The following is a 14,719-nucleotide window of genomic DNA, read 5'->3' as shown; positions in this document are numbered from 1 at the left end:
CTGACCTCAGATCAGTTGTGTAGCCTATGTACATGTTGGGGCGTGACAAACATAGAGACTAGAGCCAAATGAGAAGGTGCCGCCGAATTGACGTCAACTAGGCGGCTTGTTGAGATTTGCCTGTTTTCAGAGGAAGTTTCAAATTGTGAGATTTGCAGAGGAAAGAGGTGTCAATGGGATTTAGAGGTTCTATGTATGTCCTAGTTACCCACTAAACTGTCATTATTCAACTATGACAAGGTAAAATTGGTTTTGCATTATATCACCCCTTTAAGGCTGTGAAATGATGAAAATGACTAGGCCCTATAGCTACATTTTGTCTGTGAAGCTTTCACAAACAACCACCAGGTCTTTACCAGTTCCTTGACAGGGAGCCAGCATTGTCTTTGGACAGAGTCCAAACCAAATTTCCCTTCGGGGACAATAAAGTATATCTTATGTTATTTCACACAGAGAGCCCTACAGTTTATAGATAGCCTACATGAGAGACATCACACACAGGAGAAGTGAAAAAAAGTAATATTTATTGTATGTTGTGTTAGTTTCAGGGTGTCAAGAAGCTTGATTGTACTGCTTACTTCATCTCCTCAACACCTCCGTGGTAGGTCATCATTTCATGTCTCCTGTCTGCTTTCTGTCTTTTATTTTTATTACTTTTCTACTTTCTGTCCTTCCTCAAAGATTCAGTTTCAGATAACTTTACAGTATTGTAATGTTCATCACAGCCGTTTACTGCCAGAAAAATGAGGAAGCTGATCTTGGTGGCTGTGATCCTTCAGCTGGTAATCACAGTCGACACAAATGGAGTAAGTTAATAACTTTCAGTATTGTATTTATGCCATATTGTGGTGCTCTAGAACATATCAGTGAATTAATTTCTTCCATTTCCATTTCTTTCTTTAACAGTTCCAATTTGGAGATATCATTTCTTTCAAACCCAGTTGTTGGAAAGGAATTTCCAGCACTATGCTGTCTATGTGGGCAACAGAAAACTCCCTGGTAAAGAAGACGGGCAGAACATATTTGAATGCTTAAGTACGTATGTTTAGAAACTCCAAAGGCAGTAAGCCAATTCAATCTTAGAGTGAGAGCAACAATAAAACAAACCCAGTTTGCTTTGATTGGCTTGCCAGAAAGATGTGGCGCACATTTGCAAAAGCAAATGTGCGCCACATGGAGCTTGGATCTTCCATGTTGACTGGCCCATGACGTCCCAATGGACACTAGCAACAGTTTGTTTGTGTTGTCGTAGCAACCGGTAGCAACATGTGCGTTCATGGTATACGTGGCGAACTCATGAACTCGCCGTTTCATTGACTAAAATATTCACTAACGTTAAACATTGTGTTTTCGTTGTTCCTAATCGTTTACATGGTTATCTAACGATGGATGTATTTAGACAACCAAGGAGATAATCATTATGTCGTGCTACTAGCTAGTGCTAGCTACTAAGGTTAGCCTGCAGTTTCGTGAACAGAGCTTCTTCTCTTTCTCTTAATACATCAACAATGTTCATTATAACATTTCACTTTGGCATGTATTAATTAGTAATGCTTATCAAAATAAACAATGGATGTTTTGAGAGAACCAAGGCAATATAATGTAGCAACGTTGTCTAGGCATATAGCTATGTACAGGGTTACCGTGGTGGCTACTAGCCGAGTTTTGGGAAACGCTAATGAAGTTACATCCACGTTACAGGCTTTACAGCATACATACATCCATACATCCCTCAGATGTATCGTAAGATAATACCATGGATGTATTAATAGAACACATGGTGAATTACAACCATTAGCTATATCCATTATTACAGCTACAGGACGTCAGGAGACGACAGGATATGGGCTTGCGCAGTGCAGGGCGACATCGGCGGGCACAGTCCCGTGGGTCTGCTTGCATCCATTATGCGCGTTCATCATGCCTAGTTTAATAACTCTGGATTCGGCTACTAGTAGTGTTGACATTTTTAAAAATGTGACGTTTTAAACAAGTACCCTTTAAGTGTTCGGGCTGGTAAGTTGATGTACCCCAAAAACAATTATCCACTGAAATATAGTTTCTTTCGCCATGCAGTCTATGGGAAAAGTCTTTCTGGGCCAGAGGGGTGCAATTCCACTGTTACCCGCTAAGCCCATGGTTGCTTTAAGACATGGCGCTGTTCCTGGGAGCTTGGGTGGGTACACCGTGCAAGGAAGCATTTGATTGGCTCTTTCCCAGCAGACCATGATGCAGTGATTGCTGGGTGTTTTTACAGTATTAGAGCAGCTACAGATGATGGATCTTTTTCGCTACTTAAGCCCTTAAGTAATTTATTGGTGTTGGGGTGAAAATACCATTTCCAACAATATATAAAATATATGATGTCGCAGCCATCTTGAAACAAACAGGGGATTGAATGGAGCTGGACAGAGCTATTATCTGTTCAGAGACAAATACCAAGGAAAACAAACGCGAACATTTAAATAAAAAACATCAGTCATGTGCTTTTATTTTGTGGAAATATTTTTCACCCGCCCCAATTCAATTTAATTCAATTCAATTCAATTCAATTCAATTCAATTCAATTCAATTGTATTTATAGTATCCAATCATAACAACAGTTATCTCGAGACACTTTACAGATAGAGTAGGTCTAGACCACACTCTATAATTTACAAAGCCCCAACAATTCCAAAAATTCCCCCAAGAGCAAGCATTAGCAGTGGCTATTGCAACAGGAGAAACTCCCTTTTAGGAAGAAACCTCAGCAGACCCAGACTCTTGGTTGGCGGTGTCTGACGGGGCCCGTTGGGGTTATGATGAACAGTGGCGTAATAGTCACATTAAAGATAATGGAACAGTGACTACAGTGGTAGTCGTAGTAGTTCATGTCATAGCCAGGCACAGCAGGGCGTTACAGGATGTAACGCAGCAGAGCATGGGTGACGCAGTGGACGCGGCAGGACGCAGCAGGACGTAGCCGGACATTGCAGGGAATCGCAGAGCATAGCTCTGCGAAGAAGAAACATAAGGACTGCGGGGAGTTAACTCCCCAGAGCTAGGTTAGTAACAAGTTTTTCTGGGACAGGATGCACATAAAAGGAAAAAAAAGAAAAGAGAGAGCAGCTCATTGTGTCATAAGAAGGAAGGAACTTCCCCGGCAGTATAAAATAATAACAGAATGACTAAGAGAGGCAGGTTAAAGAGAGATGCCTGGTCGGGCTAGAACTCTCCCCATCCGTATCGGGCTGTACTGGCCTGCCTCCCTCTACTCTCACTATATTATTGATTATATGATAGGTAAATCTGATGACTGTAAAGAGAAGCAGAGAAAAGCAGGGGTGCTGTGTCTGCAGCAATATACCCTGCCCCGCCGGGCTAGGCGTACACTGCAACTCCTCACTCCCTAACTATAAGCTTTATCAAAGAGGAGAGTTTTCAGTTTAGTCTTAAATGTGGTGACGGTTTCTGCCCCCCGAGCCCAGATTGGGAGCTGGTTCCACAGGAGAGGAGCCTGGTAGCTGAAGGCTCTGGCTCCCATTCTACTTTTAGAGACTCTAGGAATGACAAGTAGCTCTGCATTCTGGGAGTGCAGTGCTCTAGTGGGACAATAAGGTACTAAGAGCTCTTCTATATATGATGGTGCTTGACCATTTAGAGCTTTGTAGGTCAGGAGAAGGATTTTAAAGTCAATCCTGGATTTTACAGGAAGCCAATGCAGAGCAGCTAATACAGGAGAAATATGATCTCTTTTCTTAGTACTTGTCACGTACAACACGTGCTGCAGCATTCTGGATCAGCAGGAGAGTCTTAAGGGTTTTATTTGAGCATCCTGATAATAGGGAATTACAATAGTCCAGCCTGGAATTAACGCATACATGGACTAGTTTTTCAGCATCGTTTTTACTTCCCATTTAATGCCCCATTTACTTCATTAGAAAAGGCACCCAAGTCTGGACCAATACAAACTTCTAATAATGTATGACTGTTCCTTCTTTCTATTTCCATCGGCTGTAGCTACATACTGTATTTAACAGACATCTCTCAGCAAATAAGCATATTTCCCAAAATGTCTCAAAGGAATACTTCTGACCTTTTTACACAAAAGTTGTCAGTAGTGACATTATGTATGACACCGGGACACATTGTTGGTTTTAAACAGCACCCTCTCAGTGTGTCTTGCTCTCCTCTGCTTTTTCCTTATGTGATAGTCAGGGGCCATTACAGGAAGTGGGGTGACACATTCCTTAATGTAGAACAGCGTCTAACAGCACAGGAGCATCGGCAGTTTCTACTTTGATACAAATGTTTGAGAAAGAATGTCAAGACAGGATGTTCTCACACTTACATCTCAAGCTTTTTTTTAGCTCTATTATAACCACAGAGCTTCTTCCCCTAACCTTTGTCCTTTCAGTTCTGTCACAACCAGGCCTTCTGTGATGTACTGAACCTTCTTTGCGCAAATAATAAAGACTTAAAAGACTTTGTTACTACTAGACTAGGTGCATTAACACACACAGAGTGCCGTACATCTGACTGCAGTTTATAACAGTTTACAGATACGTGACATCACACACACAGGAGACGTGAAAGAAAAAAGTAATATTTATTGTGTTAACAGCAGTCATGCTGTATGACAGGAGACATATAGAACATTTTAAATCCAGAAAGAATAATTAAGCTAATTTAAGTTTTTACCAGTCATTGTAGAAGGCATCCAGAGAGAAAATCTAAAGCCTTGAAGAGCATATGTGTGTGTGTGTGTGTGTGTGTGTGTGTGTTAGGCCACTACTGCCACCCCAAATTATAGTATATATGTGATTGTTTGTGTGCGCAAGCATGCATGAATCTGCTTAAAAGTGTGCAAGCTGCAGGAAGACAAGTGTGCATCTAAGTGGAAATAATTGAACGTGTATCACTTCCCCAACAGCTGCTTTTGGTCTTTATTCTGTGTGTGTGTGTGTGTGTGTGTGTGTGTAGTTTCAGGGTGTCAAGAAGCTTGATTGTACTGCTTACTTCATCTCCTCAACACCTCCGTGGTAGGTCATCATTTCATCTTTCTCCTGTCTGCTTTCTGTCTTTTCTTTTTATTACTTTTCTACTTTCTGTCCTTCCTTGAACTCAGTCTCATTGCTTGAATACTTAAATTCCGTGGGAAATATTTTGAGTCCATGTTGTTTTTGTGGTGTTGAAGCATTATTCTTTAGTCAGTGTCTGCCATTCTTCTCTAGAATATGAACTCTTGGTGCATGAATTTCCCTCTCTAGAATTTTTTAGAAAACATCTTTACTTGTAAAATCAAATGAGCAGTTTCAGATAACCTTACAGTATTGTAATGTACATCACAGCCGTTCACTGCTGGAACAATGAGGAAGCTGATCTTGGTGGCTTTGATCATTCAACGGGTGATCACAGTCGACATAAATGGAGTAAGTTAATAACTTTCAGTACTCTATTTATTTCATATTGTGGTGCTCTAGAACGTATCAGTAAATTAGTTTCTTCCATTTCCATTTCTTTCTTTAACAGTTCCAGTTTGGAGATATCATTTCTTTCAAACCCAGTTGTAAGACGGTTTGGGGGAAAAACTTTACCTACCAGCACTATGCTGTCTATGTGGGCGACAGACCACTCCCTGGTAAAAAAGACGGCCAGAACATATTTGAACGCATAAGTACGTATGTTTAGAAACTCCAAAGGCAGTAAGCCAATTCAATCTAAGAGTGAGAGCAACAATAAAACAAACCTCAGGTGTTTGATATCATAGCATCATCTTTACCATACAGTACATGGACCATATGCTGAAATGGGATTTTGTCATGCTTTGCTCAGCTACCTCCACAACTTGGAATTATGTCAACACTCATGCACTAAAACATCTTCCAGCAGAGTGAGAAACACTGTTGGAAGATGAGCATGAGTTCAGCATGAATGTGTGTTGTTTCCTCTGATAATCCAGAAACCTTGGGTTTAGAATTCTATTTTGGATACAAATAACATGTTTCATGGAGAGAGGCGGAAAAGTGGCAAGAGTCATTATTATGTTAATGTGACAAATACTTGGGTGTATGATGAAATACCTGCAAAGCAAATTATAATCTCCCTCTATTGTACTTTTTGTTGAGTGCTAATTGGCAAATGTTAGGATGCTAACATGCTAAACTAAAGTTTGACCATGGAAAACACATCTGCTGTTAGCATCTAGCTTAAAGCACTGAGCCTGGTAAAGGCTCACTAGTGTAGAGTCCTAGGCTTATGTTCAAAAAAAGAGCTTTTAGACAGAAATAAGTATACATGTGTTGTAAATGTTTACATACTGTACATCTAATAATTTATTCCCTGGTTATAGACAATAGTCCTTCCTGTATTTTCAATAAACTGGACATGGCTAAGGAGCCTGAGGTGTTCAATTACCTCGATGGATACAAGGACAAGAAAGGACAGGAGTGGAAGGCAGGAACTGAAGCAGAAATGACCGCGCGCATCAACAAACGAAAAGCCAACTGTGGGCTGTATGTTGTCTTCGCCAACAACTGTGAACACCTTGCTACCTATGTGCGTTACGGAGTGAAATTAGCACTGCAGGTACGTGGCTGATTAAAAGTGCCTATCACCATATTAAAGCATGACACATTTTATTAAGTTCAGACCAAGGCTTACATGAATAGTTTGACATTTTGGGAAATACACTTATTTGGAAGGACTGAAGTATAAAAACGACAAGTTTTGGTTTTTATGAGGAGTTCTGTTCTGAACTATTTTTTGTGACTTCTCTTACGACTTCCTTGAGTCTTGTCCTCACCGTGAGGTTGCCACAGTTTTCAAACGGATTAAAAGAAAGAAATATATCTTTGAATTAATAAGCTTCAGAGGTGCTGCGAGGCCGATTCTTTTCTTTCTTTCAACAGAGCCAGGCTAGTGGTTTTCCCTTGCTTCCAGTCTTTCATTAAAGGAGACATGTCACGTTCATTTTCAGGTTAATATTGTTTTGGGTTTTGTAGGAAAAAAAGCGACCGATTCTACTCTGGCTCAAAAAGCCAGAGTCTTTTAAGAACCACCGGTCACTTCTCAAAGTGTCTTATCTTACACATGCCAGACAGGAGGAGACAGCGAGGCCATCCCAGGCTACAGGACATTCTTATTCTAAACCCAATATATTTCTACACCCTCTTTTTCCACAGCAACACACTGTGGAACATAATCCTAATATTGGTAAAACAAAATAATGGGATCCCTCTTTCGAGACCTACATACAACTTACTGGCAATTTAGTAATCAATAATAAGCAATCAAAAGTTAACTGTGATAGTAGATATCATGTCAGAGCGGTGTGGTGCGTGGGTCTTATATGTAGATTTTAGCCCCTAATGTAAGCTGCATAATCCATTGCTCTTTCTATGACTATACCAATGGTTACAATTATTTTTGTAGAAATCCCTAAACATCGTGTATCATGCAAACTTCAAACAAACATCTTTTGTAATTATTGTAATTAATTAAAAATTGTAAAATCATACTTCAAACCTATGTCTTGCTTAAGGCTATATTGACTATGGGCTGATTTTCAGCCCTGCGCAATATCTGTGAAACAAAGAAGGGAATCTCTGACAGCAGATAAGAGGATAGAAAAACAGTTGGAGATAGGAAACGGGGACTCAGGGAGAGGGGGGCACTGGGTGGTGATTGTGAGTAATTTAGACCCAGCGTGACTATACTCCTTCCTCCTCCTCGTCGGAGGAAGTGTCAGCCTCGTCAAAATAGTCCCCATAGTTGGCAGGGTGAGTAAATTCAGTCATGGCTAACATCTGATAAGCCGGGGGAGCACCCTCTTTTGATAAAGCCGTTATTATCAGTCTATTGATTAGAGTTCTGGGACAGGGGACAAATTATATTAAAAATATATTTAGTCTTTCTCAGCATTATTTTTTAAAATTTCTACTCAACTGTATTTTTGATTGATTTTTAGCACTTTACTTTTGTATTCTCACAATTTTCATCAGCTTTTGGCATTTGGAAAAAACATCTTTCTTAATTAATAGGAAAACTATCGTTTAAATATCCCTCCGATAAAGGCAAGCAGTAGGTCCAATATATAATATAATCATAATCTCTGTGTTAAAGTTGTTGATACCTGGTTTTAATCATCATGGTTTCAGCACTAAAACTCACACCACTTCAACAGGTCTCAGGAAAGATGCAGCAACTGCAAAAAATCTAGAAAAATACAATTTAAGGTTTTTTAGGAAGTCTTTGAATGGATCATTTTTATCAACTTTTCATCAATCCAATTTGAACAGTGAAATGTACTTTAAACATTTACTGACACACCAACTGAACATTTATCTTAAAAGTAAAAATAAGTACTTCTAATTCTCTTCTCCTAATAGTGTGTGTATTTTCAGAATGTGAGTCTGTGTGCTACTTAACTTCACAATGCATCAGATGTGTCAGAGCAGAACGGTCTCTCGCTCCCCCCCCTCCTTCTCTCAGTCCGTCTACTGCTCCGTACCTCCAGATATCAGCGTCTTTTCCTTTGGTGAAGCAGGCCTCGGGGTCATATGATTGACCCCTCCGAAGCCTTCTTATTTCAGCGTCATTAGTTCATCACACAATGCTCATCAAGGCTTTGGGTAGGGCGTGTGGTTTGCTGCTGGCTTTTAGGTTTGACACAGTACATCTCCAGATACTGAAGTCACAACCAGACGCATAGCACTGGTCCCCCATCCCTTTTCTTCTGGGCCGAGAACTGTAGCCAGACCACAGACCTTTATCGTGTCTAGCTGTGCTGTGGTCTGAGGCGCTGTTATGGTCAATCTTCTGGTACAGTTTTTCACCGGTCCTGCAGCTGGAGGGGGAGTGAGATGGACCCGACTGACACACATGAGGCGCTGTGTGGCACAAAACAGAACTCCCAAAAGGCATTAATTGTTCTTTTTTTTAGTGAATATCAAATATTATAAAGCAGCATTTCTTTCCCTTATGCTGGTTTAACTCTATAAAATCCATACAAATTGTGCTAAAAAGGTTTTGTAACTGTTCTCTTTTAGATTATTTTTAAAGGTTATGTTTCTGCAAATAGTGAAAGTCAATCAAAACAAAACTGAATTGTCTTTAAAGTAGTTTTTTAAATAAAAAAATGATGTGAACACCTTATTTATTATTGCTACTATATCCCTTCTATTTGAGGCATGATAAGCTCATGACTCAAAAACGCAGCACTTATAAATGATAATCATTTCTTTAAAAGAAAAGGGAATTACCAACATAAAATGTTTTCAACCTCAACTTAATTAATAATTTAATTTAAGGAATTTGTGATATAGCAACCCAAGAACTCACTAGAGTATGATATTAAAACTGCTTTCAGGCTGAATTCTCATATCAACCTGTATTGGTTTCAATATAACCAATAACCTAAGACGAATTAAACAAAAACATGTTGTTTATTTTCTTTTTATCTCTAGTTTGTAACCCAAAGCTATACTAATCACTGTCTGGTAGTTCTAAAAATCATTATGAATAAAAGTTTTTTAGGCCTATAGAGCAAACCTAAGTATTTCTAATTTGATGTCTATTTGTCCAATTTGTTACCTCATATGGGAAACATATCACAATATCAATTGTCCCTAATAGCAAAAAAACAAACAGTGTATCAGTGCAAAGCATTTCTTCATTGCATGAAGCGAGAGTGTGGTGGTATGTGAAACCGCTATGTGTATGCTCAAAACTTCTTGGACTCCTCCTCTCTCGGTGAGAGGGTGTGTGTGTATGCGTGAAATTTGAGCTAGTTGCTCGCTGGCTGTCGTCCTGTCTACACCTCTTCTTAACGGGTGTGTGTGTGTGTGTGTGTGTGTGTGTGTGTGTGTGTGTGTATGCTGTAGGGTTATGTCAATAAAGTTTTCCCTACTTTTCCTCAGTGAAAAAAAAAAAAACGTAATTTGATCCAGTCCGCAGCTGTGCGACCCACTTCACACTCTCCCTGCGTTTGGATTTCACTGTCAGCTTTGCTGACTATTTTCCCCAATAATTATTTACCCCCTTTAATATAATTATATTTTCTAGATCCACAACATAGGGTTTTTGTCCCACCAAGTATGTTGATTTTCATATTATTTTTATATAATTTATTAAAACTCCTACGCATCTGTCTCCTAGGAGTACTCTCTCTATTTTGACTCCTTTCTCCACACGGTTGCCACAGCCTCAAACTATAACACCAAGCCAAGCCTTGCCACCATTAAACCAACACGCTAACAGTCTACTAACCCAAACTAGACCAACATTTGCCACACAAATGAATACACTGCTCATATCATCACGCCAAACACATTAATACACTGCACACATTAAAATCATCACACCAAATACATTAATACACTGCTTTTCACCTGGGTTTTCGAGACTGGATCGCTATGGGCAAATCGCCCTGTGAGATCACTTTTGCATTTTGTTTTTACCTTTACTGCGTGTCCCCAATTTACTTTATGCACTTCTGATTTTTATTTTATATAGTGACACCAATTCTCCACCAGGTGTCACTCTTAGACCATATCTCGAAACCCAGTTTTCCAGTCAGCTTTAGACAGCTCTTTCTACGCGAGATGTCTTTACTTTGTAATCACAGGCAATACATTATTATTAGACAACACTCCTCACTCGAGGTGTCTTTTTACTGGACGACACTCCTCACTCGAGGCGTTCTCAGTTAAACTGGACGACACTCCTCACTCGAGGCGTCTCAGTTTTTCCCAGGCGACACTCCTTGACTCGAGGCGTCTGTCTCTGCGTGCAATATCACTTACAGTACTGGTTAGCCCAATTTTTAATTAAAACCCAAGATGTCTTACCCTCACAGATCCAAAAGAAATTTAGTTTTGAGGTCCGAATGTGAGAATTTTGGTCTTTCTTAAAGACAAAACAGGAATTCTCTTACCTTTAATTTTGGCGCACCATTTGGATCCGGAGAGAAGAGTCTGAGTGTGTGAAGTCCAGCCAAAAAGTTCTGGTTGGCTTCCGTTGTTGGTTTCCTGGTCTTTACCTCATGTCGGGGGTCACCATGTAGGAAAAAAAGCGACCGATTCTACTCTGGCTCAAAAAGCCAGAGTCTTTTTTAAGAACCACCGGTCACTTCTCAAAGTTTCCCCTTTACTTATTGTGTTCGTTGAAAGGCAGACCAAGAAATTAATACTCAGGATTCGTTCAGTTAAACTATAACAATCTTTAGTAAAATGATATTGCAAACAGATCTTTCATATGCATATGGATCAGCCGCTCCTTCGAGACTTTCTCTCCCTAACCACCAACAAAGTCTTTCCGGGTCTGACCCCGGACCTTCCTTTTCCCTATTCTTTTATTCATCTTCAGGTTCCTCCTTCCACCATTGCATGTGGGCCGCCAATTGGTTGGATATCACTCAGACTTTCTGTCTCCGAGAAGATAGAGAAGTTGCGCGCTAGAGATTGTCTGTTCCTTTAAGAGATTTCATTAGGTGCATTCTGTTCCAATTGTTTATTAAACAAATGAGGAGCACTTTAGCTCCACTAAATTTGAACCTGTCTTATCTTACACATGCCAGACAGGAGGAGACAGCGAGGCCATCCCAGGCTACAGGACATTCTTATTCTAAACCCAATATATTTCTACAGTTTCTACTAGAAAATTGCTTGTTGAGCCTTAGCCCCGTACACACACGTAGAGACGCGCGCTGATTGGTTGAGCGAATCCCCAATACACAGACATTAGAAACGTGACAGAATCTCATATTCCAGACACTGCAATGTTTCCTTACCAAATTCACTTCTGAGACTTTTTTAAGCGAGAAATCAACTATATAAAGTTCAAATATGGGCCGTTTTACGAAAATGGATGGCTAATTGCAAATTTGGTAAAACTGTGTGTCGGAGTTCAGCTGCCTGTGTTGCTGCCTCGCCGCCCGGCCTGCCTTCCTCCACAGACCACGTGTTACACACATGTCACGCCACTTAGCTATACAACATATACCTAAATGTCTTATAAAGCTAACAACGGTGTCCGATTTCAAGTTAATGAATATTTGTGAGCTGTAAGGGTTTCATTAGCTGCGACTGTCCCTTCAATCCTATGTGTACAGATTGCGGCTAGTTAGCTTCATTTTTGGTCGTAATTTGAGTATATTTACAGTTTGAATTTCGTCACGCCACTTATACAACATCTAACTAAATGTTTTATAAAGCTAACAACGGTGTCCGATTTCAAGTTAATGAATTTTTGTGAATTCCAGAGGAATTCTAAGAGGAGGCTAGCTAGCTCTCATTGATAGAGCTACATCCAGCCGCAGGCGCTATCAATGAGACTCATGGACAAGCGGCGTTTATTTCCCCAATCGTTTGTTTAAATAACTCAACACATTATAATTACACACATTAAAAGATTAACTGGAACCTGTGGTAAGAGATTGCTGATGTAACAAGCTCGCTGACCGCGCTTTCACACACACATACACCGGCCATTTAGCTAGCAGGAAGAGGGGAGTTGCAGGCCCTGGAGCTCTGTCAGAGCAGCGGCGTTTCGTAGTTCATTAGCCCCAAACGGTGACTTTGCGCGGGTATGGAGTGCCGTGGGCTGCCAGTCGGGACGGAGCTCAATCGAGCTCACAACAGGCTGGGGTCTGTGAAGGAAGGCAGGCCAGGCGGCGAGGTAGCAACACAGGCAGCACCAGCCTCTGAACTCCGACACACAGTCGGACCAAATTTGCAATTAGCCATCCATTTTCGTAAAACGGCCCATATTTGACCTCTACGTAGTTGATTTCTCGCATAAAAAAGTCTCAGAAGTGAATTTAATGGTAAAATAGCATATGAACAATGTATACATTTTCTGAGATCTGCACGACCTAGATTCGGAAGACTACCTGATCTCAGGTCAGTTGTGTAGCCTATGTAAATGTTGGGGCGTGACCGTTCTCTTAATACACCCACGGCTGTGACAAAGGTTCAGTTTTTGAGATACTTACGTAAGCAACTAGCTTTGTTGAGATTCGCCCGTTTTCAGCGGCAGTTTCAAAATATGAGATTTTCATAGTAAAGGGGTGTCAATGGGATTTTGAGCTTATATGTATGTCCTATTTACCCACCGAACTGTCGTTATTCAACAACTATTTTACAATTTGGTAAAATCGGTTTTGCATTCTATCACCCCTTTAATGTTCAAAAAACACTTTATTTTCTTTTATTGTCCCGTCTATACATGCATCCCCCCTCTGTCTGAAACGCTCTGTTTTAGCGCCTGTCTCTTTAAGCCCTCCCTTTGAAAAACCCAGTCTGCTTTGATTGGCTTGTGAGAAAGATATGGCGCACATTTGCAAAAGTTCTCAAGCAGTGGGTAAGGAAGCTGTTAGAAAAATTACGCTCAGAACTGTTTTGCTTTAGTTTCTTTGTTAATACTAATAATAATGCAGCCATCTTCAAACAAACAGGGGCTTGGATGGAGCTGGACAGAGCTATTATCTGTTTATACCAAGGAAAACAAACGCGTATCACGTCAACGTCACGTAATGTGCTTTTATTTTGTGGAAATATTTTTCACCAGCCCCATTTACTTCATTAGAAATGGCACCAAAGTCTGGACCAATACAAACTTCTAATAATGTATGATTGTTCCTTCTTTCTATTTCCATCGGCTGTAGCTACATACTGTATTTAACAGACATCTCTCAGCAAATAAGCATATTTCCCAAAATGTCTCAAAGGAATACTTCGGACACAAAAGTTGTCAGTAGTGACATTATGCATGACACCGGGACACATGGACACTGTGGTAGACAATGTGATTGTTGGTTTTAAACAGCACCCTCAAATCTCCAAATTTCCTTCCAGCTTATTGCACATTGTATTCATCTCTCATTAAGGTCACAATTAACTAAATCTCACTTCTCTTTTGTTTCTAGTACAACATGACTGGTGAAAGACGCTGCTTTAACAACCCATTCAGAATCCGTGCAAAAGATGCGGTGAAGTACATAAGGGAAAATGAAGGGTTGCTCAACAATGGCGCCGGCTTACAAGTATTCCCTCAGTTAACCCTCTCAGTGTGTCTTGCTCTCTTCTGCATTTTCCTTATGTGATAATCAGGGGCCATTACAGGAAGTGGGGTGACACATTCCTTAATGTAGAACAGGGTCTAACAGCACAGGAGCATCGGCAGTTTCTACTTTGATACAAATGTTTGAGAAAGAATGTCAAGACAGGATGTTCTCACATATTCTCACACCTCAAGCTTTTTTTCACTCTATTATAACCACAGAGCTTCTCCCGCTAACCTTTTTTGTCCTTTCAGTTCTGTCACAACCAGGCCTTTTCTGCTCAGCAACAGAAGTACATACGTACCTTCTGTGGTCTAGTTCCTCTGTTCATTCTCTTCTGTGATGTACTGAACCTTCTTTGCGGAAAGAATAAAGACTATTGACTGAAGCTTTATTTTCAGATCTCGGCCTATGTACATTATTTTTATTCCCACCAGATGAAGGACTAGAGCTTCTGCGAATGCAACGTCACCTGTGTAGACAGTGTAATATGCAGTGTGTCTTAAGTATTTCACAGCAAAGGAAAGTAAAATAAGAAAATACACCATAATGCCTTAACAAGCATTATATTCACATGCTTTTTCTCTGACCAAAACTACATTTTTAACATTCTCCCTCCCTAATCCTGCAGATAGGTGACAAACATCACAAACACAGGAGACGTGAAAGAAAAAAGTA

The 14,719-nt window shown here is 40.3% G+C and overlaps 1 protein-coding gene across 1 annotated transcript; it reads left to right on the top strand.

Annotated features, from left to right (window-relative positions):
* The first annotated feature begins 906 nt into the window (after positions 1–906).
* Positions 907–14,435, top strand: LOC120561933. The gene is made up of 6 exons (XM_039805279.1): positions 907–1,035; positions 4,963–5,021; positions 5,331–5,411; positions 5,512–5,656; positions 6,332–6,567; positions 13,907–14,435. The coding sequence occupies exons 3-6, from the start codon at positions 5,349–5,351 to the stop codon at positions 14,081–14,083; spliced, it is 621 nt and encodes a 206-aa protein (XP_039661213.1). The 5' UTR covers positions 907–1,035; positions 4,963–5,021; positions 5,331–5,348; the 3' UTR covers positions 14,084–14,435.
* Positions 14,436–14,719: the final 284 nt, after the last annotated feature.

Source organism: Perca fluviatilis, chromosome 7 (genome assembly GCF_010015445.1).
Source record: "Perca fluviatilis chromosome 7, GENO_Pfluv_1.0, whole genome shotgun sequence".
Lineage (NCBI taxonomy): Eukaryota > Metazoa > Chordata > Actinopteri > Perciformes > Percidae > Perca > Perca fluviatilis.
Note: the sequence above shows the minus strand (reverse complement) of the source record. Positions and strands in the feature narration are given on the sequence as shown.

Coding starts and splice junctions, on each gene's coding strand:
- LOC120561933 (XM_039805279.1), top strand. CDS start 5,349: ATGAGGAAGCTGATCTTGGTGGCTTTGATCATTCAACGGGTGATCACA. Junction 5,657..6,331: donor GAACATATTTGAACGCATAA/GTACGTATGTTT, acceptor CCCTGGTTATAG/ACAATAGTCCTTCCTGTATT. Junction 6,568..13,906: donor GAGTGAAATTAGCACTGCAG/GTACGTGGCTGA, acceptor TTTTGTTTCTAG/TACAACATGACTGGTGAAAG.